We start from the raw sequence: 26,419 nt of genomic DNA, 5'->3' as shown, positions 1-26,419 counted from the left end.
AAATATGTCCAACACAAGAGGCCCTCAGCTCTCATCTGTCTGCCCAGCTGTTGGACAGGACAAGTTAAAAAAAAAAAAAAAAAAAAAAAAAAAAAAGAATCTGGTCTACTAGAATTTACCTGTGTCACACATGCAGTTGTATTTATATTTGTCCACAGATTTGATTAGTTTCGCTGATTTCATTGATGGATTATTACTGCAATTATGGTGAGAAATACTTGCATTAGTAATTCTGCTGCATCAGTGCTGAGACAAAGACATGTCATTTAGACTGTAGGTTTGTCACTTTTAATAATAATAATAATGAATTTTATTTATATGGCGCCTTTCTAGACACCCAAGGTCGCCTCACAGATAGAAAACAGTAGAATACAATTAAAAGAAAGACACATTTGTAAAAAACAAACAAAACAATAGAATCATAAATGAATTAGGGGGGTATGCTTGTCTGAAGATGTGGGTTTTCAGATTTTTAGCAAACTGCGGGACTGAGTTCATGTTCCGCAGACCTGAGGGAAGTGAGTTCCAGAGCTGGGGGGCAGAGCGTCTGAATGCTCTGCCCCCCATGGTGACAAGCCGAGTGGTGGGTGTAACAAGCTGGAGGGAGGAGGCGGACCTAACGGAGCGGGTGGGAATGGCAACATACAGATATGGGGGGGCGAGGTTATGGAGGGCTTTGAAGGCCAAAATAAGGATTTTATAATAAATCCGGAGAGGCACTGGTAGCCAGTGGAGCTTCTGTAGAACGAGTGTGATGTCCATAGTGGAGGGGGTTTGTGTTCTGATCCGGGCAGCAGAGTTTTGGAGCAGTTGTAGTTTGTGAATAGTTTTGTAAGGGAGTCCGGATAAAAGGGAGTTTCAGTCGTCCAGACGGGAGGTGATGAGACTGTGGACTAGAATGGCTGTGGAGTGAGGACTGAGTGAGGGGCTGAGACGGCGGATGTTTCGGAGGTGGAAATAGGCCGTCCGGGTGATGCTATTGATGTGGGCAGTGAAGGAGAGAGTGCTGTCGAGGATGACACCCAGACTCTTAACTTGTGGGGAGGGAGGGATGGAGCAGTTATCGAAGGAAATGGAGAAGTTAGGGAGTTTATTTAGGGTGGTCTTTGTTCCTACGATGAGGAGTTCAGTTTTGTTGATATTTAATTTAAGGAAGTTTGCAGTGAACCAAGACTTTATTTCAAAAAGGCATTTGGAGAGGGAGGCAGGTGGAAGAGTGGAGTCAGGCTTGGAGGAGAGGTAGAGCTGGGTGTCATCTGCATAGCAGTGAAAGTGGATGTTGTGTTTACGGAAGATATTACCAAGGGGGAGAAAGTAAATTATGAATAGCAGGGGCCCTAGGACAGAGCCTTGGGGCACACCTGTGGAAATTGGAACTGTGGGAGAGGTGAATGACTTTAATTGTATGATTAATTTGTGTGCGTGCGGAAAGATAGGACTGGAACCAGCTGAGGGGTAAGTAAGTGATGCCGATGGTGGAAAGTCTTTCCAGAAGGATGGGGTGAGAGATTGTATCAAAGGCAGCAGTCAGATCGAGTAGGAGGATGGAGGCTAAACCAGAGTCAGCGGCGAGTAGAAGGTTGTTGGTAATTTTAAGGAGGGCTGTTTCTGTACTGTGGAATTGACGGAAGCCGGACTGGAGTTGTTCAAATAAATTATTGGAAGAGAGGTGGGTGTGGAGGTGAGAGGCCACAGTTTTTTTTCAAGGATTTTTGCAATGAGTGGAACGTTTGAGATTGGTGGGACCAATACCTGTTTTTTTTTCACTGTGGGGGGTGAGAACTGCGGTTTTGAGCAGGAGGAACAGTTCCAGTCTTAAGAGGGGCGTGAATGATGCTAGTAATGGGGGGGGGGATAAAGAGGGGGAGTAGCCTTGACCAGAGCAGTGGGAATTGGCTCAAGTTGGGATGTTTTAATGAGTTCAGTGATTGATCAACTGATGGTAGATGAAATGATGAAAATAGCTGATGTGGAGAGAAGAGCTGGTTCCGGTACATTCTGACTTGAATTGGATTGAAGTTGTTGGTGAATGTCGTGGATTTTTGAAGAGAAGTAAGATGCTAGGATGTTACAGAAATCATCCCATAAATAAACATTTGTGTTTACGAATCTAACGTGTGCGTTTATGTTTACTAAAAAACAACATTTTTAGGGACGTTTTCACAGCGCGGTGACGTTTGTGTTTTTACGTCGTTGCTAAGCAACGCGGGTTTAGTCTGGAAGAATTTCTTCGTGATCCGTAATCATGTCCCGGGACTCTGATGCCCCCCCTGCTCCGGTGGCCTTCGGCCGGTGGGCCGTCCCGCTGCTGGCGGAGCAGCTGCGGCTGCCGGGGCGGGACGTCCGGCTGCGGGCCCTGGCCGCCCTCATCGACGTGCTGCGTCAGCCGCTGCGGGGCCCCGAGGCCCTAACCGAAGGTAGGAGACCGGCAGCAGAGGTGCAGGAAGGACCGGGGTTGGTCGGTGCCGGTCCAGACCAGGCCAGGGTCCCATAAAGATGTCCTGGATATGGGACTGAGCAGACTCCCCCCGTCCCTGCAGGTTTTCTGCAGCAGCTGAAGGTCCTCCTGGAGGATGAAGATCCATGTGTCAGAGCAAAGGTCTGCCAGCTTCTGCACGTGCTGGCGGCTCACACCTGTGGCAGGTAAACAGAGGAACTCTTCAGAAGAACCGGCTGTTCTGTATGATTCATGCTACACTCTGTTTATGTGAACACTGGACTGTAAATAGTTTGAATCTGTCTTTTTTCCAAATCTGACCGTACAGCAGGAAGCTCTGCTATGAGTGCAGATAACGAAAATTCTCCATCATGGCAATGCTCTGGAAATGGCAGGTTTTGGGGCCCCAGGGGCCTCATTGACCACAGACACTGCAGAATGTTGCCGTCGCGTCCAGACTGGTGTGTTTTTGTCTGGTCTGGATTGCAGGTGTTGTGGCTCCAGGTACATATTATCTGCTACTGAAGGCAGGAATCAAGCATATTTCTGCAATACAACATACATGCATATATAGAATCCATTAAAAGCATTAATGGAATAATATTAGAAAATATTATGGAACCCCTGTTCACCTCCACAAGAAGAAAAAAGAAAGAACTAAACTGATAACGGAACCCCAAAACCTGCAGTTCAGACTTCTGACAGAAAGATTTCATCCCACAGAAAGTGATGCTAGAAAGAAAATCCCAAACTTTTCAGTTTTCAGTCAGATTTGATGAAATGAGAGAGAAACGAGAAGCGCCAGCAGGGGGCAGTGCAGCTGCATGACGGGGAGAGGAGACTGTTCTCTGGAGGTTCCACTGCTTGTTCTCCTGCATGTTCTCCTGGGTATTCTTCTGGGTGTTCTCCTGCATGTACTCCTGGAGGTCTTCCTGCATGTTCTCATGCGTGTCCTCCGTGTTCTCCTGCATGTTCTCCTGTGTGTTCTCCTGTGTGTTCTCCTAGAGGTCTTCCTGCGTGATCTCCTGTGTGTTCTCCTGCGTGTTCTCCTGCATGTTCTCATGCGTGTCCTCCGTGTTCTCCTGCATGTTCTCCTGTGTGTTCTCCTGTGTGTTCTCCTAGAGGTCTTCCTGCGTGATCTCCTGTCTGTTCTCCTGTGTGTTCTCCTGCATGTACTCCTGGAGGTCTTCCTGCATGTTCTCATGCGTGTCCTCCGTGTTCTCCTGCATGTTCTCCTGTGTGTTCTCCTGTGTGTTCTCCTAGAAGTCTTCCTGCGTGATCTCCTGTGTGTTCTCCTGCGTGTTCTCCTGCATGTTCTCATGCGTGTCCTCCGTGTTCTCCTGCATGTTCTCCTGTGTGTTCTCCTGTGTGTTCTCCTAGAGGTCTTCCTGCGTGATCTCCTGTGTGTTCTCCTGTGTGTTCTCCTAGAGGTCTTCCTGCGTGATCTCCTGCATGTTCTCCTGCGTGTCCTCCTGCATGTTCTCCTGCGTGTCCTCCTGCGTGTTCTCCTGCGTGTCCTCCTGCATGTTCTCCTGCATGTTCTCCTGCGTGTCCTCCTGTCTGTTCTCCTGTGTGTTCTCCTGTGTGTACTCCTGGAGGTCTTCCTGCATGTTCTCATGCGTGTCCTCCGTGTTCTCCTGCATGTTCTCCTGTGTGTTCTCCTGTGTGTTCTCCTAGAGGTCTTCCTGCGTGATCTCCTGTGTGTTCTCCTGCGTGTCCTCCTGTGTGTTCTCCTGCGTGTCCTCCTGCATGTTCTCCTGTGTGTTCTCCTGTGTGTTCTCCTAGAGGTCTTCCTGCGTGATCTCCTGCATGTTCTCCTGCGTGTCCTCCTGCATGTTCTCCTGCGTGTCCTCCTGCGTGTTCTCCTGCGTGTCCTCCTGCATGTTCTCCTGCATGTTCTCCTGCGTGTCCTCCTGCGTGTTCTCCTGCGTGTCCTCCTGCATGTTCTCCTGCATGTTCTCCTGCGTGTCCTCCTGCATGTTCTCCTGTGTGTTCTCCTGCGTGTCCTCCTGCGTGTCCTCCTGCATGTTCTCCTGCATGTCCTCCTGTGTGTTCTCTTGCGTGTTCTCCTGCGTGTCCTCCTGCATGTTCTCCTGCATGTTCTCCTGCGTGTCCTCCTGCGTGTTCTCCTGCGTGTCCTCCTGCGTGTTCTCCTGCATGTTCTCCTGTGTGTTCTCCTGCGTGTCCTCCTGCATGTCCTCCTGTGTGTTCTCTTGCGTGTTCTCCTGCATGTTCTCCTGCATGTTCTCCTGCATGTTCTCCTGCGTGTCCTCCTGTGTGTTCTCCTGCGTGTTCTCCTGTGTGTTCTCCTACATGTTCTCCTGCATGTTCTCCTGCGTGTTCTCCTGCATGTACTCCTGGAGGTCTTCCTGCATGTTCTCATGCGTGTCCTCCGTGTTCTCCTGCATGTTCTCCTGTGTGTTCTCCTGTGTGTTCTCCTAGAGGTCTTCCTGCGTGATCTCCTGCGTGTCCTCCTGTGTGTTCTCTTGCGTGTTCTCCTGCATGTTCTCCTGCGTGTCCTCCTGCATGTTCTCCTGCATGTTCTCCTGCGTGTCCTCCTGCGTGTTCTCCTGCGTGTCCTCCTGCGTGTCCTCCTGCATGTTCTCCTGCATGTTCTCCTGCGTGTTCTCCTGCGTGTCCTCCTGCGTGTTCTCCTGCGTGTTCTCCTGTGTGTTCTCCTGCATGTTCTCCTGCGTGTTCTCCTGCGTGTACTCCTGCGTGTTCTCCTGCATGTTCTCCTGCGTGTCCTCCTGTGTGTTCTCCTGCGTGTCCTCCTGCATGTTCTCCTGCGTGTCCTCCTGCGTGTTCTCCTGCGTGTTCTCCTGCGTGTCCTCCTGCATGTTCTCCTGTGTGTTCTCCTGTGTGTTCTCCTAGAGGTCTTCCTGCGTGATCTCCTGTGTGTTCTCCTGCGTGTCCTCCTGTGTGTTCTCCTGCGTGTCCTCCTGCATGTTCTCCTGTGTGTTCTCCTGTGTGTTCTCCTAGAGGTCTTCCTGCGTGATCTCCTGTGTGTTCTATTGCGTTTTCTCCTGCATGTTCTCCTGCGTGTTCTCCTGCATGTTCTCCTGCATGTTCTCCTGCGTGTTCTCCTGCGTGTCCTCCTGCGTGTTCTCCTGCGTGTCCTCCTGCGTGTCCTCCTGCATGTTCTCCTGCGTGTCCTCTTGCGTGTTCTCCTGCATGTTCTCCTGCGTGTTCTCCTGCGTGTCCTCCTGCGTGTTCTCCTGTATGTTCTCCTGCGTGTTCTCCTGCGTGTTCTCCTGCGTGTTCTCCTGCGTGTCCTCCTGCGTGTTCTCCTGTGTGTTCTCCTGCATGTTCTCCTATGTGTTCTCCTGCATGTTCTCCTGCATGTCCTCCTGTGTGTTCTCTTGCGTGTTCTCCTGCATGTTCTCCTGCGTGTCCTCTTGCATGTTCTCCTGCGTGTCCTCCTGCGTGTTCTCCTGCGTGTCCTCCTGCATGTTCTCCTGCATGTTCTCCTGCGTGTCCTCCTGCATGTTCTCCTGCGTGTTCTCCTGCGTGTTCTCCTGCATGTTCTCCTGCATGTTCTCCTGCGTGTCCTCCTGTGTGTTCTCCTGCGTGTTCTCCTGTGTGTTCTCCTGCTTGTTCTCCTGCATGTTCTCCTGCGTGTCCTCCTGCGTGTTCTCCTGCATGTTCTTCTGCGTGTTCTCCTGCGTGTCCTCCTGCGTGTTCTCCTGCATGTTCTCCTGCGTGTCCTCCTGTGTGTTCTCCTGCGTGTCCTCCTGCATGTTCTCCTGCGTGTCCTCCTGCGTGTTCTCCTGCGTGTCCTCCTGCGTGTCCTCCTGCGTGTTCTCCTGCATGTTCTTCTGCGTGTTCTCCTGCGTGTCCTCCTGCGTGTTCTCCTGCATGTTCTCCTGCGTGTCCTCCTGTGTGTTCTCCTGCGTGTCCTCCTGCATGTTCTCCTGCGTGTCCTCCTGCGTGTTCTCCTGCGTGTCCTCCTGTGTGTTTTCCTGCATGTTCTCCTGCGTGTTCTCCTGCATGTTCTCCTGCGTGTTCTCCTGCGTGTTCTCCTGCGTGTCCTCCTGTGTGTTCTCCTGCGTGTCCTCCTGCATGTTCTCCTGCGTGTCCTCCTGCGTGTTCTCCTGCGTGTCCTCCTGCGTGTTCTCCTGCGTGTCCTCCTGCGTGTTCTCCTGTATGTTCTCCTGCGTGTTCTCCTGCATGTTCTCCTGCGTGTCCTCCTGTGTGTTCTCCTGCATGTTCTCCTGCGTGTTCTCCTGCATGTTCTCCTGCGTGTTCTCCTGCGTGTTCTCCTATGTGTTCTCCTGCATGTTCTCCTGCATGTCCTCCTGTGTGTTCTCTTGCGTGTTCTCCTGCATGTTCTCCTGCGTGTCCTCCTGCGTGTTCTCCTGCGTGTCCTCCTGCGTGTTCTCCTGCATGTTCTCCTGCGTGTTCTCCTGCGTGTCCTCGTGCGTGTTCTCCTGCATGTTCTCCTGCGTGTCCTCCTGTGTGTTCTCCTGTGTGTTCTCCTGCATGTTCTCCTGTGTGTTCTCCTGCGTGTCCTCCTGTGTGTTCTCCTGCATGTTCTCCTGCGTGTCCTCCTGCGTGTTCTCCTGCATGTTCTCCTGCGTGTTCTCCTGCGTGTTCTCTTGCGTGTTCTCCTGCGTGTTCTCCTGCATGTTCTCCTGCGTGTCCTCCTGCATGTTCTCCTGTGTGTCCTCCTGCGTGTTCTCCTGCATGTTCTCCTGCGTGTCCTCCTGTGTGTTCTCTTGTGTGTTCTCCTGCATGTTCTCCTGCGTGTTCTCCTGCGTGTTCTCTTGCGTGTTCTCCTGCGTGTTCTCCTGCATGTTCTCCTGCGTGTCCTCCTGCATGTTCTCCTGCATGTTCTCCTGCATGTTCTCCTGCATGTTCTCCTGCGTGTCCTCCTGCGTCTTCTCCTGCATGTTCTCCTGCGTGTCCTCCTGTGTGTTCTCCTGCGTGTTCTCCTGCGTGTCCTCCTGCGTGTTCTCCTGCATGTTCTCCTGCGTGTCTTCCTGTGTGTTCTCTTGCGTGTTCTCCTGCATGTTCTCCTGCGTGTCCTCCTGCGTGTTCTCCTGCATGTTCTCCTGTGTGTCCTCCTGCGTGTTCTCCTGCATGTTCTCCTGCGTGTCCTCCTGTGTGTTCTCTTGTGTGTTCTCCTGCATGTTCTCTTGTGTGTTCTCCTGCGTGTTCTCTTGCATGTTCTCCTGCGTGTCCTCCTGTGTGTTCTCCTGCGTGTTCTCCTGCGTGTCCTCCTGCGTGTTTTCCTGCATGTTCTCCTGCGTGTCTTCCTGTGTGTTCTCCTGCATGTTCTCCTGCGTGTCCTCCTGTGTGTTCTCTTGCGTGTTCTCCTGCATGTTCTCCTGCGTGTCCTCCTGTGTGTTCTCCTGCATGTTCTCCTGCCTGTCCTCCTGTGTGTTCTCCTGTGTGTCCTCCTGCGTGTTTTCTTGCATGTTCTCCTGCCTGTCCTCCTGTGTGTTCTCCTGCGTGTCTTCCTGCGTGTTCTCTTGCATGTTCTCCTGCGTGTACTCCTGCGTGTTCGCCTGTGTGTTCTCCTGGAGGTCCTCCTGTGTGTTCTCCTGCGTGTCCTCCTGCGTGTTCTCCTGCATGTTCTCCTGCGTGTACTCCTGCGTGTTCGCCTGTGTGTTCTCCTGGAGGTCCTCCTGCGTGTTTTCCTGCATATTCTCCTGCGTGTTCTCCTGCATGTTCTCCTGCGTGTCCTCCTGCGTTTTCTCCTGCGTGTCCTCCTGGAGGTCCTCCTGTGTGTTCTCCTGCATGTTCTCCTGCATGTTCTCCTGCGTGTCTTCCTGCGTGTTCTCCTGCATGTTCTCCTGCGTGTCCTCCTGCGTCTTCTCCTGCATGTTGTCCTGCGTGTCCTCCTGTGTGTTCTCCTGCGTGTTCTACTGCGTGTCCTCCTGCGTGTTCTCCTGCATGTTCTCCTGCGTGTCTTCCTGTGTGTTCTCCTGCATGTTCTCCTGCGTGTCCTCCTGTGTGTTCTCTTGCGTGTTCTCCTGCATGTTCTCCTGCGTGTCCTCCTGTGTGTTCTCCTGCATGTTCTCCTGCCTGTCCTCCTGTGTGTTCTCCTGCGTGTCCTCCTGCGTGTTCTCTTGCATGTTCTCCTGCCTGTCCTCCTGTGTGTTCTCCTGCGTGTCCTCCTGCGTGTTTTCTTGCATGTTCTCCTGCGTGTACTCCTGCGTGTTCGCCTGTGTGTTCTCCTGGAGGTCCTCCTGCGTGTTTTCCTGCATATTCTCCTGCGTGTTCTCCTGCATGTTCTCCTGCGTGTCCTCCTGCGTGTCCTCCTGGAGGTCCTCCTGTGTGTTCTCCTGCATGTTCTCCTGCATGTTCTCCTGCGTGTCTTCCTGTGTGTTCTCCTGCATGTTCTCCTGCGTGTCCTCCTGTGTGTTCTCTTGCGTGTTCTCTTGCGTGTTCTCCTGCGTGTTCTCCTGCATGTTCTCCTGCGTGTCCTCCTGCATGTTCTCCTGCGTGTCCTCCTGCATGTTCTCCTGCATGTTCTCCTGCATGTTCTCCTGCGTGTTCTCCTGCATGTTCTCCTGCGTGTCCTCCTGCGTGTCTTCCTGTGTGTTCTCCTGCATGTTCTCCTGCGTGTCCTCCTGTGTGTTCTCTTGCGTGTTCTCTTGCGTGTTCTCCTGCGTGTTCTCCTGCATGTTCTCCTGCGTGTCCTCCTGCATGTTCTCCTGCGTGTCCTCCTGCGTGTTCTCCTGCGTGTTCTCCTGGAGGTCCTCCTGTGTGTTCTCCTGCATGTTCTCCTGCATGTTCTCCTGCGTGTCTTCCTGTGTGTTCTCCTGCATGTTCTCCTGCGTGTCCTCCTGTGTGTTCTCTTGCGTGTTCTCTTGCGTGTTCTCCTGCGTGTTCTCCTGCATGTTCTCCTGCGTGTCCTCCTGCATGTTCTCCTGCGTGTCCTCCTGCGTGTTCTCCTGCGTGTTCTCCTGCATGTTCTCCTGCGTGTTCTCCTGCGTGTCCTCCTGCATGTTCTCCTGCATGTTCTCCTGCGTGTTCTCCTGCGTGTCCTCCTGCGTGTTCTCCTGTATGTTCTCCTGCATGTTCTCCTGCGTGTCCTCCTGCGTGTTCTCTTGCGTGTTCTCCTGCGTGTTATCCTGCGTGTTCTCCTGCGTGTCCTCCTGTGTGTTCCCTTGCGTGTCCTCCTGCGTGTTCTCCTGCGTGTCCTCCTGGAGGTCCTCCTGTGTGTTCTCCTGCATGTTCTCCTGCATGTTCTCCTGCGTGTCTTCCTGTGTGTTCTCCTGCGTGTCCTCCTGTGTGTTCTCTTGCGTGTTCTCCTGCGTGTTCTCCTGCGTGTTCTCCTGCGTGTCCTCCTGTGTGTTCCCCTGCGTGTTCTCTTGCGTGTTCTCCTGCGTGTTCTCCTGCATGTTCTCCTGCGTGTCCTCCTGCATGTTCTCCTGCGTGTCCTCCTGCGTGTTCTCCTGCATGTTCTCCTGCGTGTCCTCCTGCATGTTCTCCTGCGTGTCCTCCTGCGTGTTCTCCTGCATGTTCTCCTGCGTGTTCTCCTGTATGTTCTCCTGCATGTACTCCTGCATGTTCTCCTACGTGTCTTCTTGTGTTTTCTCCTGCGTGTCCTCCTGCGTGCTCGCCTGTGTGTTCTCCTGCATGTTCTCCTGCGTGTTCTCCTGCGTGTCCTCCTGCGTGTCCTCCTGTGTTTTCTCCTGCGTGTCCTCCTGCGTGTTCTCCTGTATGTTCTCCTGCGTGTTCTCCTGCATGTTCTCCTGCGCGTCCTCCTGCGTGTTCTCCTGCATGTTCTCCTGCGTATCCTCCTGCGTGTCCTCCTGCGTGTTCTCCTGCATGTTCTCCTGCGTGTCCTCCTGCGTGTTCTCCTGCATGTTCTCCTGCGTGTCCTCCTGTGTTTTCTCCTGCGTGTCCTCCTGCGTGTCCTCCTGCGTGTTCTCCTGCGTGTCCTCCTGTGTGTTCCCCTGCGTGTTCTCCTGCATGTCCTCCTGTGTGTTCTCCTGCGTGTTCTCCTGCGTGTCCTCCTGTGTGTTCCCCTGCATGTTCTCCTGCGTGTCCTCCTGTGTGTTCTCTTGCGTGTTCTCCTGCGTGTTCTCCTGCGTGTTCTCCTGCGTGTCCTCCTGTGTGTTCTCTTGCGTGTTCTCCTGCGTGTTCTCCTGCGTGTTCTCCTGCGTGTCCTCCTGTGTGTTCCCCTGCGTGTTCTCTTGCGTGTTCTCCTGCGTGTTCTCCTGCATGTTCTCCTGCGTGTCCTCCTGCATGTTCTCCTGCGTGTCCTCCTGCGTGTTCTCCTGCATGTTCTCCTGCGTGTCCTCCTGCATGTTCTCCTGCGTGTCCTCCTGCGTGTTCTCCTGCATGTTCTCCTGCGTGTTCTCCTGTATGTTCTCCTGCATGTACTCCTGCATGTTCTCCTACGTGTCTTCTTGTGTTTTCTCCTGCGTGTCCTCCTGCGTGCTCGCCTGTGTGTTCTCCTGCATGTTCTCCTGCGTGTTCTCCTGCGTGTCCTCCTGCGTGTCCTCCTGTGTTTTCTCCTGCGTGTCCTCCTGCGTGTTCTCCTGTATGTTCTCCTGCGTGTTCTCCTGCATGTTCTCCTGCGCGTCCTCCTGCGTGTTCTCCTGCATGTTCTCCTGCGTATCCTCCTGCGTGTCCTCCTGCGTGTTCTCCTGCATGTTCTCCTGCGTGTCCTCCTGCGTGTTCTCCTGCATGTTCTCCTGCGTGTCCTCCTGTGTTTTCTCCTGCGTGTCCTCCTGCGTGTTCTCCTGTATGTTCTCCTGTGTGTTCTCCTGCGTGTTTGCCTGCGTGTCCTCCTGCGTGTTCTCCTGCATGTTCTCCTGCGTGTCCTCCTGTGTTTTCTCCTGCGTGTCCTCCTGCGTGTTCTCCTGTATGTTCTCCTGTGTGTTCTCCTGCGTGTTTGCCTGCGTGTCCTCCTGCGTGTTCTCCTGCATGTCCTCCTGCGTGTTCTCCTGCGAGTCCTCCTCTGTGTTCTCCTGCGTGTTCGCCTGTGTGTTCTCCTGGAGGTCCTCCTGCATGTCCTCCTTCTCTACATTTTTCTTGATTTGTTGGCATTTACTTCACATTTAGATTTAAACTGGTTTGAGTGTGAAATGATTCTGAACATGGTCTCAGAAGACCGTGTTCAGGATTCAGTTTTCAGCCCAGCAGCTGAATTGTCTTTCGCTCTGTGGTCAAAAGTAGTCTGTGTACACTTAGTCTATTCTAAAAGTGAGGCGGTTTAAATTTATATAAATTGCTAATCTGAAATGTTCCAATTTAGTCTGAAGAAGTATTCAGTCAGCATACTTCCTCCAGTACATGTACATGATCTATAGTACACTTTACTTGGACTCAAGTGTTCTCGATAAAATCTTAGGGGCTGACATCATTTCCTCTGATTTAAGTTTCAGCTTTAACAAGAACCTTTTCCAAAGCTCAGTAATCATCAGGAAAGTTCTCGTTGGGAACCGGTTCTGTAAGATCCAAAGAGAACAGGCAGGAATCTAAAACACAATAACAACTACACTGAGGAGCTTTGAGTGTAAAGAACCTGAAAGACAAATTTCTTATTCAAGGGTCAGTGTTTGCTTGGGGGTGGGGGGGGGGTCTGAAACCAGAACATGACTTAAACCAGACGTCTGGGCTCTGCCGTCTTCTTTGTTCTGATCTTTACCAACGGGTCTCACAGTGTTGCCCCCCCCTGCAGACAGGCCCTGCTGGCTGCCTCCTTCCTGCCCCCCCTATCTCAGCTGCTGGAGGACCCCCCCTGCAGGAGGACTGTGTTTCTGCTGCTGAGCCGCCTCTCGCTACACAGCTCGGGTATGACCCCCACACCACACCCACCCAGCGGGAAACTGTCAGAGCCGCAGTATCATTGACAAGCCCCCCCCCACCCCCACCCCCCCACCCCCCACCCTGCAGGAAGGGTGTCTCTACTCACTCTGCTCCCTAAACTCATGAAGAAGCTGCAAGAGGAGGAGGAGGAGGAGGAGGACGAGGTGCAGGTTCTGTTCCTGTCTCTCCTCAGGTGCTGCTTCCAGGCGGATCCTGAGGCGGCTCTGCGTTCTGACGCTGTAGCCCTGCTGGCGCCAAAACTCTCCAACGGCGCCCTGAACATCTGCAAAGCAGCAGCAGCAGCCATGATGGCTCTCAGGTAAAGGTGAGGGTGCGGCTCTGATGTGAGGTTGTGGTTCATCTGTGAGGTTGTGGTTCTGCTTTGAGGTTGTGGTTATTCAGTGAGGTTGTGGTTCTGCTGTGAAGTTGTGGTTCTGCTGTGAGGTTGTGGTTATTCGGTGAGGTTGTGGTTATTCAGTGAGGTTGTGGTTCTGCTGTGAGGTTGTGGTTCTTCTGTGAGGTTGTGGTTTTTCTGTGAGGTTGTGGTTATTAAGTGAGGTTGTGGTTCTGCTGTGAAGTTGTGGTTCTTCTGTGAGGTTGTGGTTTTTCTGTGAGGTTGTGGTTTTTCTGTGAGGTTGTGGTTCTGCTGTGAGGTTGTGGTTCTGCTGTGAGGTTGTGGTTCTGCTGTGAGGTTGTGGTTCTGCTGTGAGGTTGTGGTTCTGCTGTGAGGTTGTGGTTCTGATGTGAGGTTGAGGTTCTTCTGTGAGGTTGTGGTTCTGCTGTGAGGTTGTGGTTCTGCTGTGAGGTTGTGGTTCAGCTGTGAGGTTGTGGTTCTGCTGTGAGGTTGTGGTTCTGCTGTGAGGTTGTGGTTATTCTGTGAGGTTGTGGTTCTGCTGTGAGGTTGTGGTTCTGCTGCGAGGTTGTGGCTTTTCTGTGAGGTTGTGGTTCTTTTGTGAGGTTGTGGTTATTCAGTGAGGTTGTGGTTCTGCTGTGAGGTTGTGGTTCTGCTGTGAGGTTGTGGTTCTGCTGTGAGGTTGTGGTTATTCAGTGAGGTTGTGGTTCTGCTGTGAGGTTGTGGTTCTTCTGTGAGGTTGTGGTTATTCAGTGAGGTTGTGGTTCTGCTGTGAGGTTGTGGTTCTTCTGTGAGGTTGTGGTTCTGCTGTGAGGTTGTGGTTCTGCTGCGAGGTTGTGGCTTTTCTGTGAGGTTGTGGTTCTTTTGTGAGGTTGTGGTTATTCAGTGAGGTTGTGGTTCTGCTGTGAGGTTGTGGTTCTGCTGTGAGGTTGTGGTTCTGCTGTGAGGTTGTGGTTATTCAGTGAGGTTGTGGTTCTGCTGTGAGGTTGTGGTTCTTCTGTGAGGTTGTGGTTATTCAGTGAGGTTGTGGTTCTGCTGTGAGGTTGTGGTTATTCAGTGAGGTTGTGGTTCTGCTGTGAGGTTGTGGTTCTTCTGTGAGGTTGTGGTTCTGCTGTGAGGTTGTGGTTCTGCTGTGAGGTTGTGGTTCTTCTGTGATGTTGTGGTTATTCAGTGAGGTTGTGGTTCTGCTGTGAGGTTGTGGTTCTTCTGTGAGGCTGTGGTTATTCAGTGAGGTTGTGGTTCTGCTGTGAGGTTGTGGTTCTGCTGTGAGGTTGTGGTTATTCAGTGAGGCTGTGGTTATTCAGTGAGGTTGTGGTTCTGCTGTGAGGTTGTGGTTCTGCTTTGAGGTTGTGGTTATTCAGTGAGGTTGTGGTTCTGCTGTGAGGTTGTGGTTCTGCTGTGAGGTTGTGGTTATTCAGTGAGGTTGTGGTTCTGCTGTGAGGTTGAGGTTCTTCTGTGAGGTTGTGGTTCTTCTGTGAGGTTGTGGTTCTGCTCTGAGGTTGTGGTTCTGCTGTGATGTTGTGGTTCTGCTGTGAGGTTGTGGTACTGCTCTGAGGTTGTGGTTCTGCTGTGAGGTTGTGGTTATTCTGTGAGGTTGTGGTTCTGCTGTGAGGTTGTGGTTCTGCTGTGAGGTTGTGGTTCTTCTGTGAGGTTGTGGTTCTGCTGTGAGGTTGTGGTTCTGCTTTGAGGTTGTGGTTCTGCTGTGAGGTTGTGGTTCTTCTGTGAGGTTGTGGTTCTGCTGTGAGGTTGTGGTTCTTCTGTGAGGTTTTGGTTCTGCTGTGGGGTTGTGGTTCTTCTGTAAGGTTGTGGTTATTCAGTGAGGTTGTGGTTCTGCTGTGAGGTTGTGGTTCTTCTGTGATGTTGTGGTTCTGCTGTGAGGTTGTGGTTCTGCTGTGAGGTTGTGGTTCTGCTGTGATGTGGTTCTGCTGTGAGGTTGTGGTTCTTCTGTGAGGTTGTGGTTCTGCTTTGAGGTTGTGGTTCTGCTGTGAGGTTGTGGTTCTGCTGTGAGGTTGTGGTTCTTCTGTGAGGTTGTGGTTCTGCTGTAAGGTTGTGGTTCTTCTGTGAGGTTGTGGTTCTGCTGTGGGGCTGTGGTTCTTCTGTAAGGTTGTGGTTATTCAGTGAGGTTGTGGTTCTGCTGTGAGGTTGTGGTTATTCTGTGAGGTTGTGGTTATTCAGTGAGGTTGTGGTTCTGCTGTGATGTTGTGGTTCTGCTGTGAGGTTGTGGTTATTCTGTGAGGTTGTGGTTTTGCTGTGAGGTTGTGGTTTTGCTGTGAGGTTGTGGTTTTGCTGTGAGGTTGTGGTTCTGCCGTGAAGTTGTGGTTCTGCTGTGAGGTTGTGGTTCTGCTGTGAGGTTGTGGTTCTTCTGTGAGGTTGTGGTTATTCAGTGAGGTTGTGGTTCTGCTGTGAGGTTGTGGTTCTTCTGTGAGGTTGTGGTTATTCATTGAGGTTGTGGTTCTGCTGTGAGGTTGTGGTTCTGCTGTGAGGTTGTGGTTCTGCTGTGAGGTTGTGATTCTTCTGTGATGTTGTGGTTATTCAGTGAGGTTGTGGTTCTGCTGTGAGGTTGTGGTTCTTCTGTGAGGCTGTGTTTATTCAGTGAGGTTGTGGTTCTGCTGTGAGGTTGTGGTTCTGCTGTGAGGTTGTGGTTATTCTGTGAGGCTGTGGTTATTCAGTGAGGTTGTGGTTCTGCTGTGAGGTTGTGGTTCTGCTTTGAGGTTGTGGTTATTCTGTGAGGTTGTGGTTCTGCTGTGAGGTTGTGGTTATTCTGTGAGGTTGTGGTTATTCAGTGAGGTTGTGGTTCTGCTGTGAGGTTGAGGTTCTTCTGTGAGGTTGTGGTTCTTCTGTGAGGTTGTGGTTCTGCTCTGAGGTTGTGGTTCTGCTGTGAGGTTGTGGTTCTGCTGTGAGGTTGTGGTGCTGCTCTGAGGTTGTGGTTCTGCTGTGAGGTTGTGGTTATTCTGTGAGGTTGTGGTTCTGCTGTGAGGTTGTGGTTCTGCTGTGAGGTTGTGGTTCTTCTGTGAGGTTGTGGTTCTGCTGTGAGGTTGTGGTTCTGCTTTGAGGTTCTGGTTCTGCTGTGCGGTTGTGGTTCTTCTGTGAGGTTGTGGTTCTTCTGTGAGGTTGTGGTTCTGCTGTGGGGTTGTGGTTCTTCTGTAAGGTTGTGGTTATTCAGTGAGGTTGTGGTTCTGCTGTGAGGTTGTGGTTCTTCTGTGATGTTGTGGTTCTGCTGTGAGGTTGTGGTTCTGCTGTGAGGTTGTGGTTCTGCTGTGATGTGGTTCTGCTGTGATGTTGTGGTTCTTCTGTGAGGTTGTGGTTCTGCTTTGAGGTTGTGGTTCTGCTGTGAGGTTGTGGTTCTGCTGTGAGGTTGTGGTTCTTCTGTGAGGTTGTGGTTCTGCTGTGAGGTTGTGGTTCTTCTGTGAGGTTGTGGTTCTGCTGTGGGGCTGTGGTTCTTCTGTAAGGTTATGGTTATTCAGTGAGGTTGTGGTTCTGCTGTGAGGTTGTGGTTCTGCTGTGAGGTTGTGGTTCTGCTGTGAGGTTGTGGTTCTGCTGTGAGGTTGTGGTTCTGCTGTGAGGTTGTGGTTATTCTGTGAGGTTGTGGTTATTCAGTGAGGTTGTGGTTCTGCTGTGAGGTTGTGGTTCTGCTGTGAGGTTGTGGTTATTCTGTGAGGTTGTGGTTATTCAGTGAGGTTGTGGTTCTGCTGTGAGGTTGTGGTTATTCTTTGAGGTTGTGGTTCTTCTGTGAGGTTGTGGTTCTTCTGTGAGGCTGTGGTTCTGCTGTGAGGCTGTGTTTATTCAGTGAGGTTGTGGTTCTGCTGTGAGGTTGTGGTTCTGCTGTGAGGTTGTGGTTATTCTGTGAGGCTGTGGTTATTCAGTGAGGTTGTGGTTCTGCTGTGAGGTTGTGGTTCTGCTTTGAGGTTGTGGTTATTCTGTGAGGTTGTGGTTCTGCTGTGAGGTTGTGGTTATTCTGTGAGGTTGTGGTTATTCAGTGAGGTTGTGGTTCTGCTGTGAGGTTGAGGTTCTTCTGTGAGGTTGTGGTTCTTCTGTGAGGTTGTGGTTCGGCTCTGAGGTTGTGGTTCTGCTGTGAGGTTGTGGTTCTGCTGTGAGGTTGTGGTGCTGCTCTGAGGTTGTGGTTCTGCTGTGAGGTTGTGGTTATTCTGTGAGGTTGTGGTTCTGCTGTGAGGTTGTGGTTCTGCTGTGAGGTTGTGGTTCTTCTGTGAGGTTGTGGTTCTGCTGTGAGGTTGTGGTTCTGCTTTGAGGTTCTGGTTCTGCTGTGCGGTTGTGGTTCTTCTGTGAGGTTGTGGTTCTTCTGTGAGGTTGTGGTTCTGCTGTGGGGTTGTGGTTCTTCTGTAAGGTTGTGGTTATTCAGTGAGGTTGTGCTTCTGCTGTGAGGTTGTGGTTCTTCTGTGATGTTGTGGTTCTGCTGTGAGGTTGTGGTTCTGCTGTGAGGTTGTGGTTCTGCTGTGATGTGGTTCTGCTGTGATGTTGTGGTTCTTCTGTGAGGTTGTGGTTCTGCTTTGAGGTTGTGGTTCTGCTGTGAGGTTGTGGTTCTGCTGTGAGGTTGTGGTTCTTCTGTGATGTTGTGGTTCTGCTGTGAGGTTGTGGTTCTTCTGTGAGGTTGTGGTTCTGCTGTGGGGCTGTGGTTCTTCTGTAAGGTTATGGTTATTCAGTGAGGTTGTGGTTCTGCTGTGAGGTTGTGGTTCTGCTGTGAGGTTGTGGTTATTCTGTGAGGTTGTGGTTATTCAGTGAGGTTGTGGTTCTGCTGTGAGGTTGTGGTTCTGCTTTGAGGTTGTGGTTCTTCTGTGAGGTTGTGGTTCTTCTGTGAGGCTGTGGTTCTGCTGTGAGGTTGTGGTTATTCTGTGAGGTTGTGGTTATTCAGTGAGGTTGTGGTTCTGCTGTGAGGTTGTTGTTCGTCTGTGAGGTTGTGGTTCTGCTGTGAGGCTGTGGTTCTGCTGTGAGGTTGTGGTTATTCTGTGAGGTTGTGGTTATTCAGTGAGGTTGTGGTTCTGCTGTGAGGTTGTGGTTCTGCTGTGAGGTTGTGGTTCTTCTGTGAGGTTGTGGTTCTGCTGTGATGTTGTGGTTATTCAGTGAGGTTGTGGTTCTGCTGTGAGGTTGTGGTTCTGCTGTGATGTTGTGGTTCTGCTGTGATGTTGTGGTTATTCAGTGAGGTTGTGGTTCTGCTGTGAGGTTGTGGTTCTGCTGTGAGGTTGTGGTTCTGCTGTGATGTTGTGGTTCTTCTGTGAGGTTGTGGTTCTGCTGTGAGGTTGTGGTTGTTCTGTGAGGTTGTGGTTCTGCTGTGAGGTTGTGGTTCTGCTGTGAGGTTGTGGTTCTTCTGTGAGGTTGTGGTTCTGCTGTGAGGTTGTGGTTCTGCTGTGAGGTTGTGGTTCTGCTGTGATGTTGTGGTTCTGCTGTGATGTTGTGGTTCTTCTGTGAGGTTGTGGTTCTGCTGTGAGGTTGTGGTTCTGCTGTGAGGTTGTGGTTCTGCTCTGAGGTTGTGGTTCTGCTGTGAGGTTGTGGTTATTCTGTGAGGTTGTGGTTCTGCTGTGAGGTTGTGGTTCTGCTGTGAGGTTGTGGTTCTTCTGTGAGGTTGTGGTTATTCTGTGAGGTTGTGGTTATTCAGTGAGGTTGTGGTTCTGCTGTGAGGTTGAGGTTCTTCTGTGAGGTTGTGGTTCTGCTGTGAGGTTGTGGTTCTGCTGTGAGGTTGTGGTTCTGCTGTGAGGATGTGGTTCTTCTGTGAGGTTGTGGTTTTGCTGTGAGGTTGTGGTTCTTCTGTGAGGTTGTGGTTCTGCTGTGAGGTTGTGGTTCTGCTGTGAGGTTGTGGTTCTGCTGTGAGGTTGTGGTTCTGCTGTGAGGTTGTGGTTATTCTGTGAGGTTGTGGTTATTCAGTGAGGTTGTGGTTCTGCTGTGAGGTTGTGGTTCTGCTGTGAGGTTGTGGTTATTCTGTGAGGTTGTGGTTATTCAGTGAGGTTGTGGTTCTGCTGTGAGGTTGTGGTTCTGCTGTGAGGTTGTGGTTATTCAGTGAGGTTGTGGTTATTCAGTGAGGTTGTGGTTCTGCTGTGAGGTTGTGGTTATTCGGTGAGGTTGTGGTTCTGCTGTGAGGTTGTGGTTCTTCTGTGATTTTGTGGTTATTCTGTGAGGTTGTGGTTATTCAGTGAGGTTGTGGTTCTGCTGTGAGGTTGTGGTTATTCAGTGAGGTTGTGGTTCTGCTGTGAGGTTGTGGTTATTCAGTGAGGTTGTGGTTCTGCTGTGAGGTTGTGGTTCTGCTGTGAGGTTTTGGTTCTGCTGTGGGGTTGTGGTTCTTCTGTAAGGTTGTGGTTATTCAGTGAGGTTGTGGTTCTGCTGTGAGGTTGTGGTTCTTCTGTGATGTTGTGGTTCTGCTGTGAGGTTGTGGTTCTGCTGTGAGGTTGTGGTTCTGCTGTGATGTGGTTCTGCTGTGAGGTTGTGGTTCTTCTGTGAGGTTGTGGTTCTGCTTTGAGGTTGTGGTTCTGCTGTGAGGTTGTGGTTCTGCTGTGAGGTTGTGGTTCTTCTGTGAGGTTGTGGTTCTGCTGTAAGGTTGTGGTTCTTCTGTGAGGTTGTGGTTCTGCTGTGGGGCTGTGGTTCTTCTGTAAGGTTGTGGTTATTCAGTGAGGTTGTGGTTCTGCTGTGAGGTTGTGGTTATTCTGTGAGGTTGTGGTTATTCAGTGAGGTTGTGGTTCTGCTGTGATGTTGTGGTTCTGCTGTGAGGTTGTGGTTATTCTGTGAGGTTGTGGTTTTGCTGTGAGGTTGTGGTTCTGCCGTGAAGTTGTGGTTCTGCTGTGAGGTTGTGGTTCTGCTGTGAGGTTGTGGTTCTTCTGTGAGGTTGTGGTTATTCAGTGAGGTTGTGGTTCTGCTGTGAGGTTGTGGTTCTTCTGTGAGGTTGTGGTTATTCATTGAGGTTGTGGTTCTGCTGTGAGGTTGTGGTTCTTCTGTGAGGTTGTGGTTATTCAGTGAAGTTGTGGTTCTGCTGTGAGGTTGTGGTTCTTCTGTGAGGTTGTGGTTCTGCTGTGAGGTTGTGGTTCTGCTGTGAGGTTGTGATTCTTCTGTGATGTTGTGGTTATTCAGTGAGGTTGTGGTTCTGCTGTGAGGTTGTGGTTCTTCTGTGAGGCTGTGTTTATTCAGTGAGGTTGTGGTTCTGCTGTGAGGTTGTGGTTCTGCTGTGAGGTTGTGGTTATTCTGTGAGGCTGTGGTTATTCAGTGAGGTTGTGGTTCTGCTGTGAGGTTGTGGTTCTGCTTTGAGGTTGTGGTTATTCTGTGAGGTTGTGGTTCTGCTGTGAGGTTGTGGTTATTCTGTGAGGTTGTGGTTATTCAGTGAGGTTGTGGTTCTGCTGTGAGGTTGAGGTTCTTCTGTGAGGTTGTGGTTCTTCTGTGAGGTTGTGGTTCTGCTCTGAGGTTGTGGTTCTGCTGTGAGGTTGTGGTTCTGCTGTGAGGTTGTGGTGCTGCTCTGAGGTTGTGGTTCTGCTGTGAGGTTGTGGTTATTCTGTGAGGTTGTGGTTCTGCTGTGAGGTTGTGGTTCTGCTGTAAGGTTGTGGTTCTTCTGTGAGGTTGTGGTTCTGCTGTGAGGTTGTGGTTCTGCTTTGAGGTTCTGGTTCTGCTGTGCGGTTGTGGTTCTTCTGTGAGGTTGTGGTTCTTCTGTGAGGTTGTGGTTCTGCTGTGGGGTTGTGGTTCTTCTGTAAGGTTGTGGTTATTCAGTGAGGTTGTGCTTCTGCTGTGAGGTTGTGGTTCTTCTGTGATGTTGTGGTTCTGCTGTGAGGTTGTGGTTCTGCTGTGAGGTTGTGGTTCTGCTGTGATGTGGTTCTGCTGTGATGTTGTGGTTCTTCTGTGAGGTTGTGGTTCTGCTTTGAGGTTGAGGTTCTGCTGTGAGGTTGTGGTTCTGCTGTGAGGTTGTGGTTCTTCTGTGAGGTTGTGGTTCTGCTGTGAGGTTGTGGTTCTTCTGTGAGGTTGTGGTTCTGCTGTGGGGCTGTGGTTCTTCTGTAAGGTTATGGTTATTCAGTGAGGTTGTGGTTCTGCTGTGAGGTTGTGGTTCTGCTGTGAGGTTGTGGTTATTCTGTGAGGTTGTGGTTATTCAGTGAGGTTGTGGTTCTGCTGTGAGGTTGTGGTTCTGCTTTGAGGTTGTGGTTCTGCTGTGAGGTTGTGATTCTTCTGTGATGTTGTGGTTATTCAGTGAGGTTGTGGTTCTGCTGTGAGGTTGTGGTTATTCAGTGAGGTTGTGGTTCTGCTGTGAGGTTGTTGTTCGTCTGTGAGGTTGTGGTTCTGCTGTGAGGCTGTGGTTCTGCTGTGAGGTTGTGGTTATTCTGTGAGGTTGTGGTTATTCAGTGAGGTTGTGGTTCTGCTGTGAGGTTGTGGTTCTGCTGTGAGGTTGTGGTTCTTCTGTGAGGTTGTGGTTCTGCTGTGATGTTGTGGTTATTCAGTGAGGTTGTGGTTCTGCTGTGAGGTTGTGGTTCTGCTGTGATGTTGTGGTTCTGCTGTGATGTTGTGGTTATTCAGTGAGGTTGTGGTTCTGCTGTGAGGTTGTGGTTCTGCTGTGAGGTTGTGGTTCTGCTGTGATGTTGTGGTTCTTCTGTGAGGTTGTGGTTCTGCTGTGAGGTTGTGGTTGTTCTGTGAGGTTGTGGTTCTGCTGTGAGGTTGTGGTTCTGCTGTGAGGTTGTGGTTCTTCTGTGAGGTTGTGGTTCTGCTGTGAGGTTGTGGTTCTGCTGTGAGGTTGTGGTTCTGCTGTGATGTTGTGGTTCTGCTGTGATGTTGTGGTTCTTCTGTGAGGTTGTGGTTCTGCTGTGAGGTTGTGGTTCTGCTGTGAGGTTGTGGTTCTGCTGTGAGGTTGTGGTTCTGCTCTGAGGTTGTGGTTCTGCTGTGAGGTTGTGGTTATTCTGTGAGGTTGTGGTTCTGCTGTGAGGTTGTGGTTCTGCTGTGAGGTTGTGGTTCTTCTGTGAGGTTGTGGTTATTCTGTGAGGTTGTGGTTATTCAGTGAGGTTGTGGTTCTGCTGTGAGGTTGAGGTTCTTCTGTGAGGTTGTGGTTCTGCTGTGAGGTTGTGGTTCTGCTGTGAGGTTGTGGTTCTGCTGTGAGGATGTGGTTCTTCTGTGAGGTTGTGGTTTTGCTGTGAGGTTGTGGTTCTTCTGTGAGGTTGTGGTTCTGCTGTGAGGTTGTGGTTCTGCTGTGAGGTTGTGGTTCTGCTGTGAGGTTGTGGTTCTGCTGTGAGGTTGTGGTTATTCTGTGAGGTTGTGGTTATTCAGTGAGGTTGTGGTTCTGCTGTGAGGTTGTGGTTCTGCTGTGAGGTTGTGGTTATTCTGTGAGGTTGTGGTTATTCAGTGAGGTTGTGGTTCTGCTGTGAGGTTGTGGTTCTGCTGTGAGGTTGTGGTTATTCAGTGAGGTTGTGGTTATTCAGTGAGGTTGTGGTTCTGCTGTGAGGTTGTGGTTATTCAGTGAGGTTGTGGTTCTGCTGTGAGGTTGTGGTTCTTCTGTGATTTTGTGGTTATTCTGTGAGGTTGTGGTTATTCAGTGAGGTTGTGGTTCTGCTGTGAGGTTGTGGTTATTCAGTGAGGTTGTGGTTCTGCTGTGAGGTTGTGGTTATTCAGTGAGGTTGTGGTTCTGCTGTGAGGTTGTGGTTCTGCTGTGAGGTTTTGGTTCTGCTGTGGGGTTGTGGTTCTTCTGTAAGGTTGTGGTTATTCAGTGAGGTTGTGGTTCTGCTGTGAGGTTGTGGTTCTTCTGTGATGTTGTGGTTCTGCTGTGAGGTTGTGGTTCTGCTGTGAGGTTGTGGTTCTGCTGTGATGTGGTTCTGCTGTGAGGTTGTGGTTCTTCTGTGAGGTTGTGGTTCTGCTTTGAGGTTGTGGTTCTGCTGTGAGGTTGTGGTTCTGCTGTGAGGTTGTGGTTCTTCTGTGAGGTTGTGGTTCTGCTGTAAGGTTGTGGTTCTTCTGTGAGGTTGTGGTTCTGCTGTGGGGCTGTGGTTCTTCTGTAAGGTTGTGGTTATTCAGTGAGGTTGTGGTTCTGCTGTGAGGTTGTGGTTATTCTGTGAGGTTGTGGTTATTCAGTGAGGTTGTGGTTCTGCTGTGATGTTGTGGTTCTGCTGTGAGGTTGTGGTTATTCTGTGAGGTTGTGGTTTTGCTGTGAGGTTGTGGTTCTGCCGTGAAGTTGTGGTTCTGCTGTGAGGTTGTGGTTCTGCTGTGAGGTTGTGGTTCTTCTGTGAGGTTGTGGTTATTCAGTGAGGTTGTGGTTCTGCTGTGAGGTTGTGGTTCTTCTGTGAGGTTGTGGTTATTCATTGAGGTTGTGGTTCTGCTGTGAGGTTGTGGTTCTTCTGTGAGGTTGTGGTTATTCAGTGAAGTTGTGGTTCTGCTGTGAGGTTGTGGTTCTTCTGTGAGGTTGTGGTTCTGCTGTGAGGTTGTGGTTCTGCTGTGAGGTTGTGATTCTTCTGTGATGTTGTGGTTATTCAGTGAGGTTGTGGTTCTGCTGTGAGGTTGTGGTTCTTCTGTGAGGCTGTGTTTATTCAGTGAGGTTGTGGTTCTGCTGTGAGGTTGTGGTTCTGCTGTGAGGTTGTGGTTATTCTGTGAGGCTGTGGTTATTCAGTGAGGTTGTGGTTCTGCTGTGAGGTTGTGGTTCTGCTTTGAGGTTGTGGTTATTCTGTGAGGTTGTGGTTCTGCTGTGAGGTTGTGGTTATTCTGTGAGGTTGTGGTTATTCAGTGAGGTTGTGGTTCTGCTGTGAGGTTGAGGTTCTTCTGTGAGGTTGTGGTTCTTCTGTGAGGTTGTGGTTCTGCTCTGAGGTTGTGGTTCTGCTGTGAGGTTGTGGTTCTGCTGTGAGGTTGTGGTGCTGCTCTGAGGTTGTGGTTCTGCTGTGAGGTTGTGGTTATTCTGTGAGGTTGTGGTTCTGCTGTGAGGTTGTGGTTCTGCTGTGAGGTTGTGGTTCTTCTGTGAGGTTGTGGTTCTGCTGTGAGGTTGTGGTTCTGCTTTGAGGTTCTGGTTCTGCTGTGCGGTTGTGGTTCTTCTGTGAGGTTGTGGTTCTTCTGTGAGGTTGTGGTTCTGCTGTGGGGTTGTGGTTCTTCTGTAAGGTTGTGGTTATTCAGTGAGGTTGTGCTTCTGCTGTGAGGTTGTGGTTTTTCTGTGAGGTTGTGGTTATTAAGTGAGGTTGTGGTTCTGCTGTGAGGTTGTGGTTCTGCTGTGATGTGGTTCTGCTGTGATGTTGTGGTTCTTCTGTGAGGTTGTGGTTCTGCTTTGAGGTTGTGGTTCTGCTGTGAGGTTGTGGTTCTGCTGTGAGGTTGTGGTTCTTCTGTGAGGTTGTGGTTCTGCTGTGAGGTTGTGGTTCTTCTGTGAGGTTGTGGTTCTGCTGTGGGGCTGTGGTTCTTCTGTAAGGTTATGGTTATTCAGTGAGGTTGTGGTTCTGCTTTGAGGTTGTGGTTCTGCTGTGAGGTTGTGGTTCTGCTGTGAGGTTGTGGTTCTGCTGTGAGGTTGTGGTTCTGCTGTGAGGTTGTGGTTATTCTGTGAGGTTGTGGTTATTCAGTGAGGTTGTGGTTATTCAGTGAGGTTGTGGTTCTGCTGTGAGGTTGTGGTTCTGCTGTGAGGTTGTGGTTATTCTGTGAGGTTGTGGTTATTCAGTGAGGTTGTGGTTCTGCTGTGAGGTTGTGGTTCTGCTTTGAGGTTGTGGTTCTTCTGTGAGGTTGTGGTTCTTCTGTGAGGCTGTGGTTCTGCTGTGAGGTTGTGGTTATTCTGTGAGGTTGTGGTTATTCAGTGAGGTTGTGGTTCTGCTGTGAGGTTGTTGTTCGTCTGTGAGGTTGTGGTTCTGCTGTGAGGCTGTGGTTCTGCTGTGAGGTTGTGGTTATTCTGTGAGGTTGTGGTTATTCAGTGAGGTTGTGGTTCTGCTGTGAGGTTGTGGTTCTGCTGTGAGGTTGTGGTTCTTCTGTGAGGTTGTGGTTCTGCTGTGATGTTGTGGTTATTCAGTGAGGTTGTGGTTCTGCTGTGAGGTTGTGGTTCTGCTGTGATGTTGTGGTTCTGCTGTGATGTTGTGGTTATTCAGTGAGGTTGTGGTTCTGCTGTGAGGTTGTGGTTCTGCTGTGATGTTGTGGTTCTTCTGTGAGGTTGTGGTTCTGCTGTGAGGTTGTGGTTGTTCTGTGAGGTTGTGGTTCTGCTGTGAGGTTGTGGTTCTGCTGTGAGGTTGTGGTTCTTCTGTGAGGTTGTGGTTCTGCTGTGAGGTTGTGGTTCTGCTGTGAGGTTGTGGTTCTGCTGTGATGTTGTGGTTCTGCTGTGATGTTGTGGTTCTGCTGTGAGGTTGTGGTTCTGCTCTGAGGTTGTGGTTCTGCTGTGAGGTTGTGGTTATTCTGTGAGGTTGTGGTTCTGCTGTGAGGTTGTGGTTCTGCTGTGAGGTTGTGGTTCTTCTGTGAGGTTGTGGTTATTCTGTGAGGTTGTGGTTATTCAGTGAGGTTGTGGTTCTGCTGTGAGGTTGAGGTTCTTCTTTGAGGTTGTGGTTCTGCTGTGAGGTTGTGGTTCTGCTGTGAGGTTGTGGTTCTGCTGTGAGGATGTGGTTCTTCTGTGAGGTTGTGGTTTTGCTGTGAGGTTGTGGTTCTTCTGTGAGGTTGTGGTTCTGCTGTGAGGTTGTGGTTCTGCTGTGAGGTTGTGGTTCTGCTGTGAGGTTGTGGTTCTGCTGTGAGGTTGTGGTTATTCTGTGAGGTTGTGGTTATTCAGTGAGGTTGTGGTTCTGCTGTGAGGTTGTGGTTCTGCTGTGAGGTTGTGGTTATTCTGTGAGGTTGTGGTTATTCAGTGAGGTTGTGGTTCTGCTGTGAGGTTGTGGTTCTGCTGTGAGGTTGTGGTTATTCAGTGAGGTTGTGGTTATTCAGTGAGGTTGTGGTTCTGCTGTGAGGTTGTGGTTATTCAGTGAGGTTGTGGTTCTGCTGTGAGGTTGTGGTTCTGCTGTGAGGTTGTGGTTCTGCTGTGAGGTTGTGGTTATTCAGTGAGGTTGTGGTTCTGCTGTGAGGTTGTGGTTATTCTGTGAGGTTGTGGTTATTCAGTGAGGTTGTGGTTCTGCTGTGAGGTTGTGGTTATTCAGTGAGGTTGTGGTTCTGCTGTGAGGTTGTGGTTATTCAGTGAGGTTGTGGTTCTGCTGTGAGGTTGTGGTTCTGCTGTTGTTCTTGCTACAGCGTTCCCATGGGCGGGAAGGTGGAGGTCTGTGACCAGAAGGTTCTTCCTGCTGTGGCGGCTCTTCTACAGGAGGAAGACGAGGAGGCTCAGCTAAACGCTACAGGAGTCATCATGTTTGCCGCCGTCACCACTGCAGGTGAATAGACGCATCTGTAACACCAAGTCTGTCTGTGACCACCAAACTCAAGCTCCGCCTTCCCCAGGTAAGCTGCAGTGCCTGCACCTAAACGTCCTCCCTGTCCTCCTCAAGCTGGCGTGTGACAGACATGAAGATGAGGACATGAGGCGGAGAAGGAAACCTCTGGTCATGAACTCCGTCAGGGGCCTGACCATGCTGGCTGAAACTCCGGAGGGCAGGAGACTCCTGCAGGACCAGCTTCCTCTGCTGAGGAGAACCAGTGAGGAGGAGGAGGACGTAGATATTCAGCGTGTCTTTGAGACCGCCATCCAGGTCGTGACGTTTACGCCTTGAAACATCTAGAAGGGATGGTGTCTGTGTGGAGGTTCTGTCTGTAAAATGTTAATAAAGATCAGAAGTTGAAAAAGGTCTGATATGTTTGAAAAGTTCCTGCAGAAGAAATTTCTGGATCAGAACCGCTTGCGTCTTTATGAACGGCAACAATGTGGCGTCCAATCCTAAAAAAAAGGCGTTTCTTTGTTCAAACGAGTATCCATCCATCCATCATCAATCCATCATCCATCCATCATCCATCCATCTATCCTCCATCCATCATTGAGACCT

General features: G+C 50.7%; 1 protein-coding gene across 2 annotated transcripts; it reads left to right on the top strand.

Moving 5' to 3' along the window:
• Positions 1-2,175: 2,175 nt before the first annotated feature.
• On the top strand, positions 2,176-26,222 carry rsph14 (radial spoke head 14 homolog). 2 transcript variants are annotated; one of them, XM_023958083.2, is made up of 6 exons: positions 2,176-2,417; positions 2,541-2,643; positions 12,081-12,193; positions 12,296-12,527; positions 25,677-25,813; positions 25,928-26,222. In XM_023958083.2, the coding sequence occupies exons 1-6, from the start codon at positions 2,246-2,248 to the stop codon at positions 25,936-25,938; spliced, it is 768 nt and encodes a 255-aa protein (XP_023813851.1). In that variant the 5' UTR covers positions 2,176-2,245; the 3' UTR covers positions 25,939-26,222. The 2 variants fall into 2 exon arrangements, with proteins under 2 accessions (XP_023813851.1, XP_023813850.1); XM_023958082.2 differs by having other exon boundaries at positions 25,881-26,222.
• The last annotated feature ends 197 nt before the right edge of the window (positions 26,223-26,419 follow it).

Source organism: Oryzias latipes, chromosome 9 (genome assembly GCF_053564925.1).
Source record: "Oryzias latipes strain Hd-rR chromosome 9, Olatipes_Hd-rR_3.1".
Classification (NCBI taxonomy): domain Eukaryota; kingdom Metazoa; phylum Chordata; class Actinopteri; order Beloniformes; family Adrianichthyidae; genus Oryzias; species Oryzias latipes.
This window is presented reverse-complemented; position numbering and strand designations above follow the sequence as displayed.